Source organism: Acanthopagrus latus, chromosome 18 (genome assembly GCF_904848185.1).
Source record: "Acanthopagrus latus isolate v.2019 chromosome 18, fAcaLat1.1, whole genome shotgun sequence".
NCBI lineage: Eukaryota > Metazoa > Chordata > Actinopteri > Spariformes > Sparidae > Acanthopagrus > Acanthopagrus latus.
This window is the reverse complement of record NC_051056.1, coordinates 25,943,320-25,968,134: the sequence shown is the minus strand read 5'-3', so window position 1 is coordinate 25,968,134 and position 24,815 is coordinate 25,943,320. Positions and strand designations below refer to the sequence as shown.

The window sequence follows — 24,815 nt, the reverse complement described above, 5'->3', positions numbered from 1 at the left end:
GGATCCGCAACGCACACACACACACACAAACATGTACTCCAGACTCCAGCTCATCATCAAAAAAAGAAGAAGAAAAAAAAAAAAAAGCCAGCCGCCCTCCTAACCCACAACCTCCCAAAACATAATATCAGTGTGCACCAGCTGCTGAATCTCAGTCGACGCACTTTGTCTCGCAAATAAGAGCCGGTGCTCAAAAAATCAGGGGTAGACAATCGGGCTCAGTGCCAAAGTGCGTATCATAGAAAAAGGGGCTTTTTATTAAACAGATGGGCATACGAGATCTTTTTAGGTTGCATCACAACAAAGCTACTCCTATCAGTGAAGCCTAGTTAGCTTTTTGATCCTGTTTGCCGGTGCTTCAATGTGAAGCACATCTGCTGGTAATATTTAGGACGGTCTTTCTAGGCAGCTGTCAGCACCGGGATTGACAGCAGAGTATTAGCTGCTCGCACATCACCAACGCATCTGTAAATCCAGCTTGTTAGCAAGGACAGTGACAGGCTGCCATCAGGGCACAGGCGGAACAAAACAACAACCAACATTATGTGGTCCGATGCTGCCGCTTGGCTCCCATTACGGCGCCGTTTAGTGAGAGACGCCAACATGCGAGGCCCCTGTATTTTACAATCGACTGTAAATTTGCCCCCCACACACCCAAAAAAAGTTGCGAGTTGAGAAACGCGTGAAACGTGTAAGCCGGTCACAAACAACACTAAATCTATCTTGAGGGAAATGCACACATGCAGACACGAGCGAAGCAAAAAGGGGGACAAACAGCGAGCGAGTCGGGAGAGGAGACGAACACGACACAAATTTACAGTAAAACACACAAGTTCCTGCGCAAACACGCACACAGGCGGTCGCAGTGGGATAGGGGAGTCGGAGAGGGGGGGCCCTGCTGTCGCCGCCGTCAGGGACTGGGAGCCTGGCAGCTTGAGAGCAGGGCGAGCAGAGAAGGGGGCCAGATGCAGCGGGCTTGACCCACTCATTCGTGAGGGAGGGGCGGGGGGGGGGGGGGTTTGTTTCGCCAGCTGAAACACACAGGGATTAGCCGCTCTGACTTCATTTAATTTAATTTGTATTAGCGCCGTCTTTGGGGGCAAACATCGTTTTTCACTGCGGGGGGATACGCGGGGTCATGGAAAACAGCAACAGACGGTGGATCTCTGCCTCCCTACCCCTGCAGTGGATCCACAGGGGACTGCGAGGCACTGTATATTCCCAGACCACAGTCACACACACACACACACACACAGACACACACAGACACACACACACGTGCACACTCGACTCGAGCAGATATCTTGTTTCCCCCTAATTATGTCTATATTATGAAGTCAAGTCTGTCCCCATTGAAATGCATCGTAGACGCCCGCATCCACCTTTCCACAGCTTGATTTCTTGAAATGAACACCTTGAATCCTTTTGTTCTGCCACCATAAACAACATGTAGTAATTTTCTGTGCTTATCAAAGCTCGGCTCTGTTCACTTGTGTGTGTTTGTGTGTGTGTGTGTGTGTGTGTGAGTGTGTCTGCGTGTTGCGTTACGCTAAGCTGTTATCTAGCATGAACATATCTTAGGGGTGGATGTTTATCTCTGCTGATGCAGATTGGAGTTCTCTTTGTCTCAGTGCACTGGTACATAATATTATTTGTCTTTTGTTTTTTATTTTTCCCCCCCTGTCGTTTATTTCTCCGAGGCTGATATAGTTTGATATCCTATAGCAGAGAAATCATTTTAGTTACCGCCGGGCATCTAATGTGCTTTTACTTGTAATCTGGGAATTTAATAAATGAAAAGGAGAAGGGGGGGGAAAAAAATATCTGCACAATCGAATAATTCAACTCCCAGTTGTATCCTGCTGGAACATGACTTACACTTTTAAGCAGAGGAGGAAAAAACCAGCTGCAGTGAGCGAGCGAGCACCGAACATGCCTCCTCACGATCTACAATAGCTTTGTGAGAAGAAATATGGCAGCGATCAGCCTGCTGTAGCCAAAAGCCCGCGGTCATACCAAAGCGTCCTTTCTGTCTTGTGCAGGTGACACAGCCTGAGAGAAAGCTAATGTACCGTACACCGGGATAAGCACTTTTATTACAAAAACATCCAAAACATAAAGAAAAGAATGTGGGAGCTGACAAAAAAAAAATAATAATAAAAAACACGTTGCTTTGTCTCCGGCAGACAGAGAGGACTGTACTGCCGGAGCCTGCACAGACTCTCCGGCGCTCACTAGCAATCGTTTTCTTTTTTTTTTTTTTTCTTTCTCCCTCTCTCCCTCAGCCCCTATCAAAAGATGTTACTGTGTAAAATGTCAAAGAAAAAAGAGGCAAGAGAAGTAATCTCCTTCTCCTTTTTGATCGCAAGTGGAATAATTGGAACCCTCTTAGGCTCATTACATGAGTTGCCCGCCAGCCAAAAGACGGCTCCAACTGCCCCTCTCCATTCATGTTGGAGCTTTGAAAAATATCGCTTCCTCTGGTAACAACTCTTTATGAGATGCGATGACTAGAGGTCCTGGTACCTACACTAACGGGTAATCCTAGAATGCCTTTGAAAATACATCTTTCAGCTACCACTGTCAAACATCGATTCAGAGCGCTGGGGAGGAAACAGCAACAATCTGCCTCTGTAATAATGTCATTACGCATATTGCTCAGCGCCCCTCACTCTTTTTTTTTTTTTTTTTTTTCTGGCAATTCCTCTCAATTACGTAAGCTATTGCATACATGCAGCGGGTTCATTTGGGTCCCTATTACCAAAAAACCTGGTGTTCATTGTTATTACAACTGTGCTTGTAATTATTGTGACTCTAATTACTATTACTGTATTACCCAAATTAACCTTATTCTGGGTCTAGATCACGCGAGCCGATGGTAGCCAAGACATGTCTATGAAGAATGGCACCAATGTCCCTTCAGATAAATCCAGTATAATTAGCTGTGTGCCTTACAGGGCCTGTGTGATGGTAATAATTAGAGCTACTGTAGCAAAGGTCATGCAAAACAATTTAGAGAGGATGCCGGCTGCATGGGTAATAGGAAGCGAGGGGGGGGGCGACAAGAGGGAGGAGAGAGCCGGGATGACGGGTGGAGCCTCCTCTCTCTTTCCTCCCCCCCGTCTTTCAGAGATGGAAGACGTATGGCTGCTACTTTCACTCTGCGCTCGCTTCGTTTTTTAAGCAATGCTCTCAAAAATAATAGAAATTGAAAACCCATTTTAATGGCAGGTAGACTGCCAGCTAACGCAGTTTGAATGGATCCGTGATTAGATTTGAGGAAAGTGCTACAGGGTGTATCTGTGAACTGGTATCAGCTGCAATCGATTTGCTGCCTTTGAGGTGTGATAGCTGCCCCCGCTGTTGCATCTGTTCATTAGCTGGAGTTTAATGTGTTTATGCTTTCCCCCCTTAGTTATCGTTATTAATCGTGCGTTGTGTGTGTGTGTGTGTGTGTGTGAGAGCGACGGAGTCGAGAGAGGGAGCAAGATGTGACGCCTCACCCAAGTGCACAGGTTAATGAGCAGGGTCCAAAAATGTCGACGCCGAGGTAAACAAGTACTCACAGTGCGCTACTTCTATTTCTACGTGCCCCCCTGTGGCTTTGCAACTCCCAGGCTGCTCCTAAGCTGAGAGCTCAAGGTTCGCAGCCCGGCTCCGCCAGGGATTCGCTCTGCTCCCTCACCTCGCTTCCATCGCACCCTGATGAGATAAGTAACAGCCTCACCCTCAAATATAGCATCTCAAACAACACGTACGCCTATGTGTGCTAGATTGGTCCATATTCCCCCGCTGCAATGCCGACACCCACCCCAACCCCTCCCAGCTCCCCAACAACACGTCATTAGCAGTGGCTGATACAAACAGCCCTGACCTGGTAGCACGAACCCTTTTCTCCAGCTCCTGCCTCGGCTCGCCCATCGTCGTCTCGGCCATGTAAACAGCTGCTCGGCGCATCACTGTTCTGCCATGTTTAGCTCATTTATTAGAAATGAAATGTTTTGCATTGATCAACGAATCCATTGTTTATGTTCTTGGTTTCTCGGTGGGTTTTCCCGCCCTCCAGGCAGGAGCTGTTTGCGTTCATTTCACTGCAGCATTATAGACACAGTTGGACACTCTGGGAATTAGATGAGAAGATTGATGCCACTTATACCTTTGGCCAGCAGACAGTTAGCTCTGCTTAGCATCAAAGTGGGGAACAGCCAGGCAGAAAGCCATCAGCAACGAGCTATTAATAAACATGTTTCAGCTTATTTGTTTTAAAGGATAAGTTCACCGAAAAATTTGGTCATTATCTCCTCACCACCGTGCCGATGGAAGTCATGTGAAGATCCGTAGCCCACAAAACATTTCCAGAGCTTCACAGCATTCTCCTAAACAACTGACCTGGACTGTGCCGGACGAGCTGGACGGATGCACATTTCACATTTGAATTTGTTTGATTCTTTTTTTTCACATTTCAGAACAATTCTCCATCTATCTGAGTTGTTGAGCAGAACCCGCGACGCTGTCTCGCTGTGAAGTTCGAGAAACTTCACCCGACTTTTCCAGCAGCACGGGGGTGAGCAGATAATGACTGAATTTTCATGTTTGGGTGAACTTATCCTTTAATCTGTGCAAAACCCGAAGTCAAAAAAACAACAAGCTGAGGTTTTAATGAGAGTTATGTGCAGCTCTGTCTTGGCCGGGGAGACTCCAAGTTTGGAGACTCATGGTGACAACAACACAACAAAAACAATGTCAGACCGTTCCTTTGAATACATAAAAGGGGGATTAAAACAATTTCTTGTTGCTTTAATGGTCAGGTGTTACAGTGATCATTAGAGTAATGCTCGCCTCATCATTCAGATTTCCTGCTCTCCACAGAAAAAGAAGCACAGAATCCGTCGCAGCGTCCACTCTGTGTCCTCAGCACCACTGGCACTGACTGAGGATGAGATATCTTTACGACCATCTTTATGTTGTGAACATTTACGAACAAAGTAAATAATATTAAATGTAACCATACGGCAAAGTTTACTGTCATCAGCTTATTTCTGATTTCTTTCAATGGTCCAAATCCAACACAGCGACAAACAAACAAACAGGCCGGAGGTGCCAACAGCTGATGGTTATTTGGAAATGATTACAGGCAACCAGTGCTGCACCCAAAAAGCCACTGCTGGACTTTCGCTGCTTTATTCAGCGTGACTCTGTAAACTTGCGGATGAGAGTCACTGCGGTGGGAGCTGAGGCATGTGCTTTGATCCATATGCCTTTGTGACTGCGCGGGTTTAAAAACTGCAAATTGTGATTATCATTGATCTCAGTCATCAGATGCCTAATCTCTTTGACTCATATCTACACCGGCCACATTGGGTGACGACGCGCTGTCCTCCCCCACATCTAAAGTCCCAAACAAGTGTTGAGGGAAGCAGTGATAAGCAGGTCCTTATCCTTTTAAAGACACTCCCATAATCCAACAGTGGTGGGGGGAGGGAGGGGGCCTTCAGCTTTAAGGGATTTAGTCTGGATTATAGCTAGTCCTCCAAATTAAACCAAAAGTCAGCTTTCTGCAGTTGCTCATGCAAGCTGGCGACTGGCTTGTTACCAGCGCGACTAACAAGGAAAACAGCGGAGGTGTATAATTAGAAACCGCTCTCATTCAGCCACCAGGCGAACAAACGTAGATAATGCAGCAGCGACACTCGACCTGCACCGAGTACTCTGCCTTTTCTCTCCCCTTCCACATCACGTCCGACCTCATGTGAACACACTCAAAATGTCTTCCGTGCTGTGTACCTGACTCTCGCTGCCAACCAGCTTAGCCACAGACAAGCTCCTCAGCCAGGGCAAGGCTGCTCTGTCCCCACTGATGCTGCTTCCCACAGCAAAACAAGGCCAAATCTGGGGCTTAGAGGCTAAAATAATCATTACTGGGTAGCGAACAAATGAAAAGTCAGAACACTACTCCCATGTCTGTACTCCCCTACCACCCTTGGTATTTTGTCCGCTGTCCTATCGCACACAAACAAAAAGAGGGCAGCCACACATTAGCATTTAGGATGGAAAGCATTTTGGCCTGATGATGCTTACTGAGAGAAAAAACAAAGCTCAGACTGGAAATTGGAATAAACTATTTATTCTAGCCTAATATACATTTTTGCACCAACAGTTTCAGCGGGAAAATTTACTTATTATTCAGATTTAGAAGAGAATATAGACGCAACTCTCCTATCTTTGCATTAAATATGAGGCTAGAGCGGTTATCTTAGCTTAGCATAAGAAGGAGGAAACAGCTACAGTAGCTTGGCTCTGTCCAAAGGTAAACGAAAAATACAAATCTGCATACCAGCACAGTTTAAAAGTATAATATGTAAGAATTGTAGTTAAATGCATTTAAAGATGAACTCAGAATGTGAAGAAATGACAGTTTTGATGTTATGATGTTAGTATATTGTGTTGTAGTCCCAGTGCTAGCACTGCAAACACCAACATTCCTCTGGTGCCCCACGCTCCCAGTCCAGACCACTACATGCACGGCTAAAAGCTAAAGGAACAGTTATTTATCAGCAGTTAGCTGTAACTCCTGTGAGCTTGCTTAAGTTTGCTAATTGACACAATGACTCTTGTTTCTGGCAACACATACAGAAAATGGAGACAACAAGGATCATACGGACGATCAATCTCCTCATGTAACCCACAGCAAGCATTCACAAAAAGATCTTTATATTTCTTCAGAACTTGTTGTCGTTCTGGATTAAGATCAAGTTTTCTGTTTCTTTGATTTTAGAGAGCTAACTTTTGTAAGCTAGGCTTTAAACATACCAACCCCCTACAATCGAAAGCGCCTGCGTTTGCACCAACATACCCTTCTTTCTCCAAACTCACAAAGCAAGCTGCTAGCTGCATGGCTAAAAGAGCTAATGAGCAACAGATAAGTTCACTAATTAAAAGCTGAGCAGTTTATTGCTAGAGATAGCGGTTACTCTTGTGATAAACTGCCCCTATTTGTTTTGAATTTAACAGGTGGCGGATTCTTGCATATTGCACCTTTAATTTCCCAACTATTATATTTCATGATTGTACTTTGAGTCAATTTGATTCATTTCCAGTTAATGTTTCACAGATAAAGATTTGAATTAAAGCGTGTTCATCTTCCGTCGTCTGTCTTTATGCAGATGCATACAGTACATCATATACGATGTCGTCGCATTAAGAGTCCTTTCAACCCGCTTTGATTTAACAATCCTCGAGTTAGATAAGGGCACTCAAACTGCGCTCCACAGTGGCCTTCCCGCAGCGCTCAAACCTCTGTTGTTGAAGGACACAGATTGAAGCAGTCTTCCGTTTAACAAGTAAAGATATGTGGCCTTCCCTCCTCACTCCCCACAAGACTGAACCTGGAACAGCTCTCAAACAGACAGCAGGTACAGGAGAGTAATCTTGAACTAAGGAGGTTACTGGGGAAAGCTCTGAACTCAGAGCTCTGACAGAGGGCCAAGTGCTTTTCATTCATTAACGTGGCCACCTATGCTGTGGTATGTCAAATGGTGGACGTGAGGAGAAAGACAAAACTGACGTCCCATTGTGCTCCACAGCCAGACGCCGACCGAACCCCCGAATATTGTTTTCTGATGCCATAAGAGAGCACAAAGAGGCGGGCGAAGTCGTTATCAATTCCCTTGCAAGGCAATCACAACTATTATCATTAGTGGTGTTTTCATCCTCCGAGCTCAGCCCAGAGCAGATATCTAATCTTTTCCCTGACACACATTCTTGTCTTTCCAACTTGACCTGGTATCACTCGAGCAAAGAAAATGGTTTCCCGCCTCCCTGGAAACCAGATATGGGCGTAAATAACAGGCCCTCTCTGAAAAAAGCCCTAATCCCAGGAAAACAAACCTGAGCGAAACAGGGCCCACCTGAATTGCTTTCAGGAAAACTAGATAATCAAAATGCAAAACAGCCTTTGATAGAAAAATGAGTCGACTTCCAACAACAAATCCCCCTTCACCTAACATCAGCACATTCTCCACCTGAACTTTTATTTGTACGCCGTGTTTGGGCTTTTTAATGTAATCACACTGCATACGGCGCTCCATCAATGAGCCGGTCTGATTTATGTCAGCCCGAATCAGACTGACTGCCTGGAGCTTTACAGACATCATGAATGAGAAAAGGAGCCACACATTGAACACATTAGGGGTCCCACCGTCTCCTCAGACAGGGGGACAATGGGCAGGGGGGAGCGGAGATAAAGGAGGGGGATAACAGGAGTGAAGAAATGGTTGACGCTGATCGGGGGAAGAGAAAAGGGGGGAGAATGGGGGGAAAGAAAAGAAGAGGCCCGAGACACTGGCCACACAGGGCAGAAGGGAGCGCGAGGGCTCCGAGAGGCCTATACTCGGTCATAGCCCATTAGGCTGGCTTGGTGAAAATGCTACAGCTCATTACATGCTCTGCCTCTGTTCTGTGGATGAACAATGCACAATTACGCTACCCTGCTGCTCCTCCAGCCATACCGCTGCATGCCTCTGAGGCGGCCGATACTGCTGCTATAGCGGCTCGCCTGCCAACAGCCTCTGTTGCTCATCAAACATCCCATACATGCGCTCCCTAATGCGCATCCAGGTTTATGTCTAGAAACAAAAGGCGTCGTATGAAATTTGCAGAAAATGAAAAGGAGGGGAGAGAGAGAAGAGAGAGAGAGAGAAAACAGGAAAGGCTGCTCTGCCACCGGAGCAAACAAAACAAAGGTATAATGCAGCATTTGTGTGTGCAATACAATGACGGTCGCTGCCTTTTGTCTGCTCCGCCTTCTTCAAATTCTATAAAAAAAAAAAAGGTAGACATGTGACAAAAAGGGATAATACTTTTGTTCACAGCTGAATTAAGTTTCTCAGTGTCACGATTACGTGAACACCTCGCCAAAGTAAAAGAGCGTAAAGTGCCAGCAGACTACCTCGGAAAAGAGCCGTGACAACATCTGCAATGCAGCGAATAACTGAACTCAGGATTCATCTATCCACCAGCAAATTGGTTCACTTCAAGTCTTCCTCCCCCCCTTTTTTTTATGCAATTATGCATGCAGTAGCTGACATTTAATCTGATGGGGGGAAATGCTAACTAACATCCTCCTGCTCCCTCTTTGTTTTAGGCAAAAAACAGGACACTTGGAAAGGTCATTCTTCCCTGGTGTCAGAGCTGGAAAAGTTTCCGTTCTCAGTGAGTATTGTTATTACGTTTCACAGGCGCCCTTCCCCCGGCCCCCCTCTTCATTTCCCCATCGTTCAAAAAAAAAAAAAAAAAAAAGCCCCGGCATCAGCACTGAGGAGAAAGCCCTGGGAAATCTCCTAACAATGTGGCAACAAGTCTGGTAACCTGCAGTTCAGCTCAGACAGGACAGCCACCAGAAAGCGACTGATATCCATGAATTTTAATGAATGCCTTTTTTCCCCCCCTCTCTCTGCACATTTGGATGAAATTAGCTTTTTGGCCCACTCAAATCGTGACGGTCATTACCGGAGAATCATAATTATTTTTTTCTCGCTTTGTTTACTTTGTGGGAAACATTCTTGGTTTTGTTGTTGCACAACAGATCCGAAAAGGAAGAAAAAAAAAACAAGGAAATAATTTCCCCGAAGACTGATTGCACGTCTCTCGCTGTTTCTTATCTGCGAGGAGGGACACAAATATTAAAGCGTGTCAATGTTTTTTCTTTTCTGTGTACAAGCTTCTGTTTAAATAATATTCTTAAGCCAGAGGAACGGAGATGGGCACATTCCTCGACATGTGCTGGAAATGACAGAGCAAAAAAGTATTGTGAGCCTCCACAGCAAAGAGATTTCACTCTTGGCCATAAAAAGCCTTCGGTTATGTATTTTTAAAATATATAAGCTGACCTTTTCCGCTCCTATATTAATGCAACTACAGGCGTTTTCAACACAGCCAGCAAAATCAGCATTAATAAGAGATCCTGGAGCTCCTGTCATAAGTTTTCCCCGAGACTTTATTAGTCTCCCTTCAAACCCCAACTTAAAACTGCAACACAGAAACTTTGGTAGGAAATGTGTGAAAAAAGTCTCTCACGAAAACATCTGATGAATCCTTTTTCTCTTGATGGTAGATTTCCACACGTTTAACTGCCTCCGTGTTTGGAGACTCGGGAGTCCAAGGATTTCCACGAAAGGAAAACAGAACGCGATGTATTGGTGTCAGAGAGTTTCATTTGACGAATAATAAAAAAAAAAAACAACGCCGCAGGAAACTCATTTAAATGGGTAATTACGCGCACGCAGCATTGCTTGCAGGGCTTAACAAGGTGCGTAATGATGTCCCCCTTCCCCTGCGATAAACATCATCACAATGTCCATTTCCCTTCACTCCATTTAGCCGTCTCTCATTTACGTGAGCACCCATCAACCTATGAGCCCGGCGCCATTACAGCCCTTTTTTGCATTTGGATACGTGTCCAGTGGAAATCTTACGACATAAATTCTTGGACAGCCGAGGCCGTTGTGTCTTTGGCGCCTTTCATTTGATGCTTAATAGGCTTACAAGGAAAGTTAATTCTTTCCACATGACGGAGCTTTTAGAGTAAATTAAAATATATTTTCCTTTTTTTGGAGATGTTGTCTCAAACCGGGCGAAATTATCTCAAAACGATTGATGACTGATTAAGCTGATTAGCGCCGTATGTTCTCTCTTCTTTGTTTTGATGTAACCGGGTGCTTGTTTGTGTCTACTGATGTAGAAAGCAGCTTAAAAAAAATAATAAATGTCTGTCGTGGCGTATTTGGCCCACTGATGTTATCAACACATTTGATGATTTCATCTGGCATATCTCAAGGAAATAAAGTTTTTGGCAAAAACTCTAAAGTTATTCTAAAAACACACTATTGTTCGTCAATACTACTTTAAAATGTTTAGGGTGTTTTTTTCAGGAGGAAAGAAGACATCTTGTGCTAACAATAGAAACCTGACATTATTACATTCTGTAGAGGCTGAAAATGGTTTGTGCAATAAAACATCCTCCTCATCCCGATACCACATTTTTCGGAGAAAAATAACATGTTTCAGGCAGAAGCAATACAGGTTGAGTAAAATCATTGGCGCTCTATAAATAGACCTCGCTCCCCTCCCCTGTTCCTTCTCTGTCTCTCCTCGTTTTTCTAAGCCTCGGCGTTCCTCTACGCTGTTACTCCCTCTGTATGCTCCCCACCAGTCACATGTGGTTAAGGACACATACAGTGAAATGTGTACGTCAGACGCCACCGCGCGTGTTTTGACTCTTAAGCTGTTTGGCTGGATGCTCCGATCCTGACGAGAGGGTGGCAACCCGGCGGGCCCGGCTGCTTCTGACTGGCTGCCCGGGGTCGTTATGTCATTTCAAATCGTACCTCTGCACTATCGAGGGTGACATGCAGTGATGGGGCGTTGCGGGTTGGGGGGGGTCAAGGCTATAAAAACCCAACCGAGTGTAAATCTGGCACTGGTTTGTGCATGAAGTGAAAACCATCTTGTTGAGTAATGTCACCAAAATCACCCTCCAGCTTCGGCAGCTTCGCGTGTTAAACACGATGGGAGGAGCCGAGCGCCTCACTGTCACGCTGCTAATTCAATTCTGACAGACGAGACTTCATTTCACCTTATAAACACTGACACTTGAAAAGCTGAGCGTTTCTGAAGTCTCTGCCTTACAAATAACCTCTCTAAATAATTAACAGGTTCATCTGCCACTCAATCAGCGTGTTTCTGAAGCGTTGGGAGATGAAACGCTTCCTCCTCGAATCCTTTGAAAGGAAGATGACTTTAAAGAATGCTCCGTACACCTCCCACTCTTCCCACACATCAAAAATTAATTAAAGAAAAAGAAAACACTGACTCTAAAGATCAAGCAGTTATGTATCCCTCCTCCTATTGCACAATATCTGTAGATCTGTTGTTGTTTCGCTTCCACCGTGATTGACAAACTGTTCAGAGTCGAACATGTTCTGTATCACCAGAGAATCTGCCTGATGGTTTTTTTTCTCCTCTTAAAGCATTTTTGACAACACACTGGCTCCCCGCCCATCAGCTTCTCTCATTGTATAATGAATTACGAATAATTCAGTATCGCTTAATCATTAAATGTAAAAAAAGAGATATTTTTCATCAGATCGTTAATCTTTGTTTCCCGGGAGTGAGAAGAGATCATTTTGTACGTTTTAAAATCGTATTATGATGTTCATTTTAACGTCTACAGGGAACTAGTTTGCCGAACATGCCAAGTCTGGTCGACTTCTTTTCACTTCCAAGATGGCATTGAAGTCTGAATAGTGAAACTGACAGTCAGACAAAAATGAAATCAGGCACTGAACTTCTCCGATTTTGAAAGAAGTTCCAGCCGGCGTCAACAACGTGACAGCTGAGACGAGACGAGAGACGCCCTCGTGCTTCTCTGCTCTCCATGTTGTCCACTCCCAATTACACTTTCAACCAGCAAGTTGGCGTTCTCTACTTTCTGCCAATCAAAGCGCGTTCCAGGCACCAAACAAAACCTTGATTCTGCCTGATGAAGTCTGTCAAGGTGATCGTAAAAACTGAAGCTTGAGTTCTGCGGTTCAGCCGACAGAGCCGTTCAAACAAAGCAAAACTGTGAATCCGTCCACGCTGAGGAAATACAGCTGCGAGCTGCGGCACGTATGTATCATCCCCATTAACACTCGAGTCTTCTAATAAAAACCCAACACTAAAACCGAAAAGAACTATAAAGGAAATCTTATTAGCAACATTTATAGCAGAGCGTGTCTTAAACACCAGGGAATGGTGACAATATCCAAACAACATTATGAAGAGCACTTTAGACGCAGAATCACAACAATGTTTGATTATCGAAAAATGCCGGATTATGCCTCTCATCTCTCCGTCTCCGAGGCGGTCGTAACGCTGTAAACGATAATGTCACGGCCCATATTTCAAATAAATGTGTCACTCCTTAAGAAATACTGTGTGTGCGTGTGTATTCATGAGTGTGTTTGTGTGTGTGTGTATTCATGAGTGTGTTTGTGTTTGTGTGTGTATTCATGAGTGTGTGTGTGTGGGTGTGTGGGAGGAGATTGGCAGTTCTCAACAGATGTGTAGCATGCGCTGACAGCATGACGTCTACTTTGCATGCTCGATATGACACGTTTGAGTGCTGCCATGCATATTGTCCCGATGTGAAGTGATGGCGAGGGATGCGCGGCCTCCCCGGATCCGCTCCCTGGTTGTCTCCGCTGCGTCAACATCCCAACGTCTTCCTCGCCAACTAAGGGAGAAACGAGCAGCGGCCGCCGCGCTGAGACGCCCTTGTCAGTTGTTTTGTTTTTCCGACTCTTATTTTTTCTCATTTAGGTTCCTTTGAGCGACCGAGCAAACAAAGACAAACTGTACTATCCAGATCCCTCTCGTCTCAGAACCTGACACCGAGGTGCTCGATACAATACGGTTTCACTACAGCACCTGTAAAGGGAACATCGTCTGGAGGATGATCGCATCGATTATCAATTAACTCAACGTGTGAAGCGGAACCTCCAACCCAACATTGGACGATTTACACCACGTAGTCCCACCCCTCGTTTTTTTTGCTTGTTTAATTCCAATTCATTTATCGCCTTTTTTTCTGATCCATTCATCATCAGAGTAAAAAAAAAAATTTAAATCTGCAATCCCTTACCCGAATAAGGATAATCAATAGAGTAAGATAACTTATTTTTCCCCGCTATGCTCATTATCTGGAATCACAGGTGTGCGAAGCCTTAGTGCACATTACAAATTCAAAAACACATTCTAGCCAAAGGCCATTCCTTTACTGTATAATTGTCTCCCCCACCAAGTGATTCACTATAATTAAGCCATGGAAGACAGCTCTATTCTCCTGTGAGCGTTCATATTAGTGCTACCACCGGCAGGTCTAACAAACATCTCACAGCTGATGCTTTTCAAAACAATGGACAGCCATGTTCAGGGGGGTATATACCGGTACACGTTCTCACAAGGGAGAATACAATATACACAATGCAATTGCAGGTATGAGGCCTTTGGGGAGACCTGTCACTATTATCTTGGCCAAGGCTGCTCCGTGTGTGTGTGTGTGTGTGTGTGTGTGTGTGTGTGTGTGTGTGTGTGCCAGCGTGCTTTGTCTGATGCAGGAAGAGCTCGACTCCAGCTGCTCTGATGCAGGCAGGATGTGCGCTGCCCCACATAAACTAACAATGGAGGAGAACTTTCGCATCGATCAAGAAACAGAATTTGCAAACAGGCTCACATCCTCCTCACGTCCGTCGGCTGAGGCCTAATCTGACCTCGTGTTCTGCACGTCGGTGCCAGTGGTCGTTCTAATCTGCACGTTTTTTCGGAGGATAAACAAACAGGGAGACATCATCACGCCCCGGTGCAAAAACAGAAAAAAAAAAGAAAAAAAAAGCTCTTCCGCCGAGGATAAATGAATCATGGGTAATTATGAGGTTGCCCTCAGGATGAAAACAATTTTTTGGGGACAAAGCAGCCTGAGTAATCACAACAGTGCAGCCACTCATGTGTCCTAGCCAGTCAATGGGATACGGGTTGAGGACTTGTAGAGTCAAGTGGTTTCAAGCCCAAGCCTGCTCATTGTAACGAAGCAATTATCAGTCATTTCACCGCTGTTTGTTTGTGCTATAAATGGCATCGTAATTATACCGAAAACATTTTTTATTTAAGAGCAACATTTGTGCCCACTGTAGAGCTTCTGTCTCTCGCAAATGTCACAATGGGGAGGAAGGACAACAATGACAAGTGTCGAGGCGCTGGCCTGTCGGAGAGGGCGAGGCGCGCTCTCGCCTGCCGTTAAACTTTCTCAGTCACACGCACAGACACACGTTCCTCTTTTCTCAGTCCAGGGGGAAAATATGCAAAGGCCGGGTCAAAGAGATGTTTGTCGACATCATGTGCAAGGCGGACAGCAATGGAAGCTGCATGCTAAACAGGCCCAGCCTCTATCAAGCCGATCAACTGCCTCTAAGAAAATGAGAAAACGTGGTCGGGGCTCGGACACCTGGCACTGAGAAGTCTCTCAGCCTCATCCACTTCTCCCCGCGTCTCTATCTGCCCTCCTTTGCATATGGAATCATCAGAATCAATCTCCGGCCCCATTTGTCTCCCCTCTCCACTTCTTCACGAGGAGAAACAAATAAAGGCTCTACTAATCCTGCGGCAAATGTGCTTTCATTGGATGGTTAAGCCGCAGAGACAGGATGCTGCTGGACCCTTTTTACAACATTGGTCGATTTCTCTGTGTAGCCGGGCACACATTCATTTTTTTTTTTTCCTTCTTCTCTTTATTGGCTGGGAAACGGGCGGCGTTGACCTGCATTGCACTTCCTACCAGCAAATACAATCCCAGCATACGGATCACTGCATGTACCTGCTGAATCCCCCCCCACCTCTGCCTCCACTGACCAGATAACACCACAGGACAGCCCACTACAACATTCCTTCCACCTGTGTTACTCACACACACACACACACACACACACACTCGGTCGGAACCAGCTCAGACAGGCCCAGTAAATCAGCATGCCTGTAAGTAGGTCTCATTGACCCCTCAGGATCCATCGGTGCCTGGATCTCTCTGGATCATCCAGTCAATACATCAATATCCATCTTGTGTTTCTTGTTTTAAGACCCCCACTCCCAACCGCCTCCTTCTCACTGAATGTCAAGCAGAGATTGGAGTCATCAATTACAAGTGTGCCTGCCTGTGTGTGTGTGTGTGTGTGTGTGTGTGTGTGTGTGTGTACGAGGACCTGGAGCTTATTTGCTGCTGTCTATAGGAGTGAGCGGGACACACATTCTTATACAAACACACAAACACACACACAAACACGGACACGGATGCACAGTTTCTCTGTCAGGCACACACACAAACATGAAATGCCCCCCCCCCCTTTTGCTCCCGTGGGATCAAGGAGAAGTGGGTCATGAGGAGAAAGAGAGAGGCTGCCCCGAAAGAATCCAATAGACCAGTTCATACATACCAAAAATCTATAAACTAAAGATCAGCTGGTCGGCGTTCACTCTGTCAGCCTCGATAGTCTTTCAAGTCAAGACCTTTCGCCGCTCTGCAAGAGCCACGCATGGTACGTCAGGGGTAATTCGGTGGCTGGCTGGCTGTGCAGGAGCGGCCATGCGGGTAACACTGCAGCCAAATGGTCAGCACGCGGATGAAGCATTTAAGCAATGATTATTCTTTCTGCTAGCACCTGAAATGACGTGCAGCGGGGGCTGATTAGTCGGGTCAATACATCTGGCAGGTGCTCAAACTCCTGCTCCTGTTTTTTTGTGTGTGTGTTTTTTTTTGTTTTTTTTTGCAATAGCTCAGCACACACAAATAGGAAAGAGAAAAGAAAACAAGTGGTGTAGGAGAGGCCAAATAATCCACTTTGTCAGGCCTCCAAATTCTGCTTGGCAAAGCGCTCTCAGTCACAGGTCAGGCTCAGTGTCTCGGCCCTTTGAAATGCCTCGAAGGATTCCGCTCGGATCGACTGACATAACGTCACACATGCCATTTCAAATAGCTCAGCTTTCCATCAATAAACAGACAGACGTTTCACTGACACTACAGTCTGTGCTGAGATAGAATGCTAAATATCACTAGACCTTGAGATGTGTTGAAGGGTGCTGCATTAAATGTCTACATCTCAGCACCTCGGGCCTGCTGATAACAATTAATGGAAAAGAAGTCTGACAGAGCTGACTGGTGTTTTGTGAGTGATTTGAATCACTTTTTTTTTTTTTTCTTTTAAAAGCGAAGCCTCCCCTTTTCTTCTAAGAACCAGCCAAGGATTTTAGGAGAGAGCACAGCGGATTGTATCTCACCTCTGGCAGCGGCATGCCGTTGATGATGAGGTCTGGCTGCTGGTGGCTCTGCCCAGTGAACGGGTGCTGATAACCATGGTTGGGGGCCGCATTGCGCGAGTTCTGGTTCTCCACGTTGAGGAAGGTGCTCTCGGAGCGCCTGCAGCCCAGCGGCAGGCTCTGCTGGTGGTAGTCGAAGTAGTTGAGCGAGGAGGTGAGAGATGAGCAACTCACCACATTCATCTTGTCCGTCTCCTCGACGTCACGCGGCACCAGGCGGATGTCGTTCTTGCTCAGCTTCTTCTTCTTGCTGGACTTCTTCTGGTTGCCATATGAGTACTCCGCCACCCTGCGCAAGTAGAAGAAACTGAACAGACTCAATAAAGCAGTGTTCTGCCTTCCCCTCCCCCGTCCACACGGTCAAACAGCTCGCCATGCCATGCCAGCTAGGGCACTGTTCGACCATGGGTGCCAGACAAAGGCTCATTGCCCGTGTCCAGGGGTGGAACAGCACACTTAAGTGACTCCCCACTCCCCGGCTTGCAATGGAGCTGTCATCCCTTGTTTGTTTGCATTTGCATGCTCCACAATCGACATGTCACAAACAGGCAGACGATATGCAAACATGCCAAATACCACAGAAGCAAAGCACATAAAAAGGAACACACTGGTACTGAGCAGCACCACTACCGGTATATGCGATCATATTCAAAGCACACAGCCCACACTAATGCCATTTCTTTTCTTTTTTTTCGTTCATCATCAAGCGAGCCCACTAGCAACACGGAGTGCAGGAGAACTGCAGATTCAAATTCATTTAGCTGCTCTCTGTGGCTGCTGCAAAAACTTGAACCGAGCATTTTGACTTTAATAAGAGCAAATGAGCAACACGGCCATGTTTTATCAAAGGATCCTCAGACCGGGGCAAATATCCATTCTTCGCTCAGCTTTGCAGTTTTTTTTTTTCCACAAGAGAACAGATGCTATGCACTCTATAGTGATGACTAAAAGACTTCACTCGGCATATTCTATTTAATATGTGATGTCTTCTGCCATCTGCATTACTTCCAGCCCTGGGAGCTGGGAGCATGAGGTTTATTTTCCCGCTTAAAGCTCAGAAAATGAACCTGCAAATATCTGGAATGTGTCTCGCCTGTTCCTGAATGTCTCTGCTCCGCTGGCCCCCACTGGCCTTTGTTCCCCGCTAAAATGCAGCCCCTAATCCTCTGTCGCCTCTGAAATCACACTGGTTTAGAAGCAGCGCTGTAGTTTGTCTTTTTCATTTTTCTTTTTCGATTGCATCTTGAAAACAGCTCCCCCTCCCTCCCTCCACCCCCACTCTGCTCCCCCTCGATTCAGAGGAAAAGAAAATGGGCGGCTGTGAAAGGGTAGAAAATGCTCCTCATCTCTTTTTCATTTATCGTTTTATCTTTTTTTTTTTTTTTTTTAACATGTTGTCTGTCTGCTCTGGGCCCAACCGAAGCCGAAATCTGGGGAGGGGAAAATCTTCAGAGCTAGGCAAGACCGGCAGAGGACAAGCAATAAATTGGAGATAACTGCTCCTCATATTCGAGGTGGCGACTGAGAAGCAGAGCACATCAGTGCTGATTAAAGCTCCCAGCAGGGAGAGTGGCTCGCACGAACAGAGTAAAGCGCTCAGAGCAGCTCTGAAGCTTGGATTGGTTGTTGTCCATCACTGTTTGCAGATCAGATGTATAAGTTTGAGACGTGATGCTGCAGGAGGAACCTGTTGTGATCGTCAGCTCACTGTGAGGGCCGAGCAACACACACCGAGAGCAGTGTGTGTGGCTGCTTCCTGTTAACAGTCTGAAAGGTCAATAGTTTCTTTTTTTTCTCCCTGGTTTTTACAAAAATCATAATCCCTGATCTGTTTCGAGAAAATGACCAGAGCAACGCTGGCAAGTCGAGATTTTTTTGTTTTTTTTGTGTGTGTGTTTTTTTTCTCGACTGCACACTTGAAAATAGCCCGAGTTCACTTGAAAATTAACAAAATTATGTTTGGAGCAAAATATGATGATAGCTTCAGGTTATATTCTCAAATCCAATCTATATGTAAATTGATGGCAGTAATGTGGCACAGGGAAATCAAAGCCAGGGCTGATGATCAGATTGATGAAGAAAAAAAAAACAAACTGAATGCTCAAGATGCAAAAGTCTGGAAAATAATAATCTGCTCCTTCCTTCACAGGAAGCCAGGTAAACAGTTAATGACTGAGATTGTTATCTATCACCTAAACTGCATTTTATCTATTTATTTTTTTTAACATAGTTGGTCTGAATAGTCCTCTGTGCAGGAGCAGAAGAAGAAGCAGAAGAAGAAATGTGACTGATCCTGGAGGACTGTCCATAATCACACTAGATTAAAGCTGGTAACAGCCAATCAGCCATGGTGGACGTTAAATAATAAATGTCTGGGACTGCTATTGAGCCAGTGGGACGTTAATTGTCCGGCAACACGCCCGCAAATTGAACATGACAGTTGAACCGTCATATTTATGAGTCAATTGGTTACAATGGACGGATTAAATCAATCAATCACGTTTTTCCTGAGCGGAGAGCAGCGGGGGGCCTCAGCAGAGCTGAAAAGAAATCTGCAGTCCTCACAGTCCGGGGCCTCGACATGCTGCATGACAAAAGGCAAGGCACGAGCACGCACGGGCGCACGCTCTTTCTCTCTCTCACACACACACACACACACGCACACGAGATTGTCGTCAGTACCTGCAGTTGTACGTCCGGATCTCCTTGTTATCCCTCTTGCACTTGACCGCCACAAAGATCATGGTGACGAAGAGGATGGCGGCGATAGAGCCCAGAGCGATGATGAAGATGAGGGACAGGTTGACGGGTCCGATAGGCTCCTGCGCGTTCAGGTCCGGGGACAGGTAGACCACGATGTAGGCCGAGGCGGACAGGGAGGGCTTGCCGTGGTCCCTCGCCACCACCGTGATCTCGTAGGTGGACTTGGCGTTCTCGCCGAACATCCGGGTGGAGCGCACCTCTCCGTTCACCTGGTCGATCTCGAAGAAGGCCCTGTCCCCCTCCGAGATGGTGTAGGTCAGCCGGCCGTTCTCCCCCTCGTCGTAGTCGTCCGCTTTCACCTGGGTCACCATGTAGCCCACCAGAGCGTTTCTCGGGATGGAGACCTCCGCCGTGCCGTTCACCAGCGGAGGGTTCGTCATGACGGGCGTGTTGTCGTTCACGTCCAGGACAACGATGCGCACCGTGGCGTTGCTGGACAGGGAGGGGTTGCCATTGTCTCTGGCCAAAACTTTGAAGTCAAAAGTCCTGGTGTACTCATGGTCGAAGGATCTCATGGAGTAAATGCGGCCTGATGGGTTTATGCTGACGTATGTGTTTACATCCATGTGCTTAATCTCACCGGGGACGATGGAGTAGGAAACTGTGCCGTTCATCCCCAGGTCCGGGTCTTCTGCTGACACCGCGAGCAGACACGACCCGGGGAGGTTGTTCTCCATCACCATCTCTTGATAGTGTGGCTTGAGGAAGTGGGGAGGGTTGTCATTCTCATCTGTGACTTTGACTACCAGGGATTTGGTGGCGCGTAAAGGCGGGGTGCCGCTGTCCTCCGCCTGGATGGTCAGGTTGTATGTGTCCTTCTGCTCTCGGTCCAGCCGGCCGTCCACCAGGATGGTGGAGAAGCTCTCGTACTCTTGCAGCCTGAAGGGAACGTTGCCCTGCAGCCTGCACTGCACTTTGCCGTTCGCCCCAGAATCCTTATCTGACACCCTCACCAGCGCGATCACGTACCCGCGCTGCGCGTTCTCGCTAACTTCCACCATCTCCGTGTTGAGCGAGAGCAGACTGATGACAGGTGGGTTATCGTTCGTGTCCATCACGTTCACCGTGACTTTGCAGTGAGCCGGGATGGAGTTGGGACCTAAATCTTTGGCCTGCACGTCGATCTCGTATATCTGCGTCGTTTCGTAATCCAAAACCCCGTTGACGGTGATGATCCCGGTTCTGGGGTCAATCTTAAACGCGTCCCTCGTTTTCTCGGTGACGTAACTGTGAAACGAGTACACAACCTCCCCGTTGGTGCCCTCGTCGGGGTCCGTCGCGTTCAGGTCTATGACTAATGTGTTGATGGGGGAATTCTCCATCACGTTCACTGTGTACACCGTCTCGTCAAAAACAGGGTTGTTGTCATTAGAATCAATTACCTTGATGTTTAACTGGACCGCGCCTATCTTAGGAGGGTCTCCTCCATCCTCTGCGCTGATTTCATACGTGTAGTGGGACTGGGTCTCCCTGTCTAACGATTTCTGCACGACGAGCTCAGCAATTTTGGACCCGTCCCCTCTGGTCTTGATTTCTAGTCCGAAAAGCTCATTCGGGGTGATGGAGTACGACTGCACTCCAAAGATCCCCGAGTCCGGATCGCTTGCCCCCTCTAGGGGAAACCTGGTACCAGGGGAAGCGTTCTCAGAAATCTCAATGTCAATGTGGCTTGTCGGGAATCTGGGTGCGTTATCGTTCAAATCCTCAATTTCAACTTTGATGACACAGATCTCCATCGAGTTTGACATCACTTCGAGGGAAATGATGCACTTTGGGTTCTGTCGACAAACTACATCCCGATCTATTTTCATCTGGGTTGTAAGGATTCCGGCTGGACTGAGTTCCACCCATCGTGGCTCTGAATTGGAAATAACCCTCAAGTACGGGGGCTGCGGTGCGATCTGAAATCCTTGCTTTAGCGCGTCCTTTGTCACATTTCCAATCACCGACCCGGGCTTCATCTCCTCGTTTATTCCATACTTCAGGTTGATCACAGCCTCAGCCCCGACCCAAAACAAGAGCAACACAGCAATGAGTTGTATTAATTCCATCTCCTTGGTTTGCATTGTACCTGTTGAGTTTTTTTTTCTTCTCTCTCTCTCTCTTTTTTTCTTCCTCTGCCTAATAACAGACCTTGATTTTTACGCACAAAGATTTGCGCGTCGGAGAAAAACAGGAAAACGGCTCCAAATGAATCATCTCATTTAAAGTGTCCGGGGGGGGCGAAAAAAAAGAAGAAGTGTATGGGCGACGAATAGCTCGTGCGTGAGTGTGTGTGTTTGTGCGTAAATTATATCATGGTGCGAGAGAGCTGTAATTTGTAACAAGTGCCTTCGCCTATTTTACTCTTCTCAGGCAGAGCACATCCTCCGGTCTACTGCAGCGGGCGAAACATTGGGGACGACAGAGATGTGAAAACATGCTGAACCTTCCTCACAACACTGGGTTTAGCCCTGTAAATCCCTGCAGCTCGTATCAAGCGGCAAACTGCTCTTACACATGACTCACGATGAACTGTCCATTATTTTATATATATATATTTTTTGCTCAAGTCAAGGTGGAGAAAAGCTCAGACTGCGTAAAAGAGAATTCCAGTGAGTCACACACGCACAACAATAAAAAAAAAAAGATAATAATGAAGTCCAGAAAAATTTTAAGCAAAATCTTCCGAGCAGATGAAGTGATGAAGAAGTCCTGCGTTAAATTCTCCGCCTCGGTGCCAGCGGACACTCAGGACGCATTTTGGATAAACATCTTCATCTTTGGGTGATTTTTTTCTTTTCTTTTCTTTTTTTTTTACAGAGCAGTGGTGAAATGTCCTCTTCGGTCGGCAGCTTTGGGCTTTCAAACTGCTCTCTCTCTCTCACACACACACACACACAGAGAAAAAGGCTCTGCAGTGACAAAATAATTCAACAGCTTCAAGTCCGGATATCTGTGCCTAAAGAACGAGGGTGCAGTTGCAGGAATGTCTCATCACATCACTGAAGTCCCGATTACCTCTTTCTTTTTATTTCCAGCAGATTGGCTCTCCGGTCCCCTCCGCAAGTCTTTTTACTTACTAATTAATTTCCTCCGGAGGGGGAAGAAAAAGGGGAGATAGAAGGTGGGCTGCAACGTATCCCGATAATTAGTCCATGCAACGCTCACGCAAACAAAAATCCGATGAAAATGTAGCCGGTGAGGAGAAAAAAAGAAAGAAAAAACCCGATGCAGGAGCCTCTAGTGTATGTACAAAACGCATCTCATGTTGAGGCTGCAGCAGAGAAGTAGGAGCACTGGGCGCTTGTATCCAGCCCGGCTGAAGGCGAGGGAGAGAGAAGAGAAAGAGAGAGGAGAGGAGGAGAGAGAAGAGAGAGGGGGGAAAAAAAGAAATCACCACTCGTTGCCAGTAGGCTGTCTAGTTGACTCCGACGAGCGCTCCTCTCGCTTCACTGGTGCACACTGGCGGACGCGCAGCTCCGAGCCGAGCGCTCAGTCTCAGGACCCGCAATCCCCTCAGCCAATCAGGGGTTACACGGGAGGGCTGGGAGCTGCTGGTGGGTGGGGCAAAGTACAGCAATGAAACACGGGCCAACTACCTGTTCTCCTGCAGATGGACGACTCAACGGGCAATTACAAGCGTACAAGTTGAGACACTGGGCCGTGTGTTAGATGATCGTTAGAGGCGGTGGATCCAAAATAAAATAAAATAAAATAAAAAGCTAGGGGGGCCCGTGGGGGTCTTTGAGAGGAGGGGGTGCCAAAGAAGGGGAGGGAGGTGGTATGAGTATTTCTCTCAGCAGAGGAGATGCTGTGGATAACTTTTCCTCTGGTTTGTCCTTGTTGCTGCAGGAGTCTCGACGAGTCCACAAGTCGTACCTGAAGAATCAGAATCGATCGGTTTGTCCGTGAGCGCGCGTGTTGGGAAAGTTTGGTCGCCACCTGTGCGTCGGTGCCAACGCGTTAACGCGCGGCGGCTGCTCCCGCACGCCGCGCAGCCCCGGAGATGATCTATAGTGGCTCCTGCAACCGTGCGCATTTTATTACATCACTCGCACCCCAACGTGGCTCCTTCTCTCTCTCTTGTGCAGGAGGAGTTTGTTTTTTTTTCACTATGATGGACTAACATAACAGCTTAAAGAGGGAAATCTTGCCAATACGCAATAAGCCTCTTTCTTAGATGTCACGGGGAGAAAACAAACAAAAAAACAATAGCAATTACACACAGAAACACTGTGACACACATGGAGTCACATATTTATAATTCTCTTTTAAAAATCTGTAAAACAGAAAAAAAATAATAATAATGGCTAATGATTGCCTTCAGTTCGTTTAAGGTTAACAGATCGACTTTTATATTCAACGCCTTCTGGATGAACGCGTCACCAGCAGCCTGCTGGGTGATAAAGATTCCAACCCCATGAAAATAACAAGCGGCCTTCAGTGTAATTAAATCGTTTGTGTTCTTCAGCTGCGTGTTCCTGAAGGTTAATAACGAGGTGGGTGGACTCTGACCTCCAGTCTGTCGCCGCTCCTCCTCATCTTCATCATCATCATAATAAAAGCAACAACGAATCAATTATTAGCCATTATTTCTGGGAGTCCCACCTCTCTCTCTCTCTCTCTCTCTCTCTCTCTCTCTCTCTCTCTCTCTCTCAGGTTGACATCATATCGAGGCGCCTCGTCCTGACGTGACGTGAGCGCTTCATGCCCTGTCACGGATCAGCCAATAGAAAGTGAGGAAACTGCTGGCAAAAAAAAAAAAAAAAAAAAAAAAGATGTGGCGAGGTGGAGGGTGAATATAAAGTTCCACCAGTGTCCCCACTCCAGTCATTCAGATAGAAGTGTGACACAGCCGCACCCCCGACACACACACACACACACACACACACACACACACACTCCTCCCATGCAGCCTCTCTCTCAGCCTCCATCACATCCTTGTCGAGGTTCAGGCCGGTTTCAAAGTCACAAGGGTGACACCTAGCGTCCGCAGCTCCGCTCGGATCTGTCGCTGCAGCTCAGTCTCAGTCTCACAGCCCCAGACTGTCTGACCCCCCAGACTGGCTCCCCCCCCAATAATAATAAGTAAATATATATTTATATATATTTATATAAACCAACAACATGAAGACAGCGCGCCAGGAGGATAACAATGAAACACTGGC

At 46.6% G+C, this 24,815-nt stretch overlaps 1 protein-coding gene across 8 annotated transcripts in view; it reads right to left on the bottom strand.

Moving 5' to 3' along the window:
* pcdh19 (protocadherin 19) overlaps positions 1-23,201 on the bottom strand; it is a 57,474-nt gene extending 34,273 nt beyond the window's left edge. The window contains exons 1-2 of one of the 8 annotated variants that reach the window (XM_037076104.1): positions 19,585-23,201; positions 17,077-17,209 (exon numbers count right to left, since the gene is read on the bottom strand). In XM_037076104.1, coding sequence (XP_036931999.1) covers positions 17,077-17,209; positions 19,585-21,731 — 2,280 coding nt within the window. In that variant the 5' untranslated portion in view covers positions 21,732-23,201. Of the gene's footprint in view, positions 1-16,863; positions 17,210-19,584 lie in introns of all 8 variants that reach the window. The other 7 variants (XM_037076106.1, XM_037076105.1, XM_037076107.1 and 4 more) reach the window with 7 other exon arrangements.
* Positions 23,202-24,815: the final 1,614 nt, after the last annotated feature.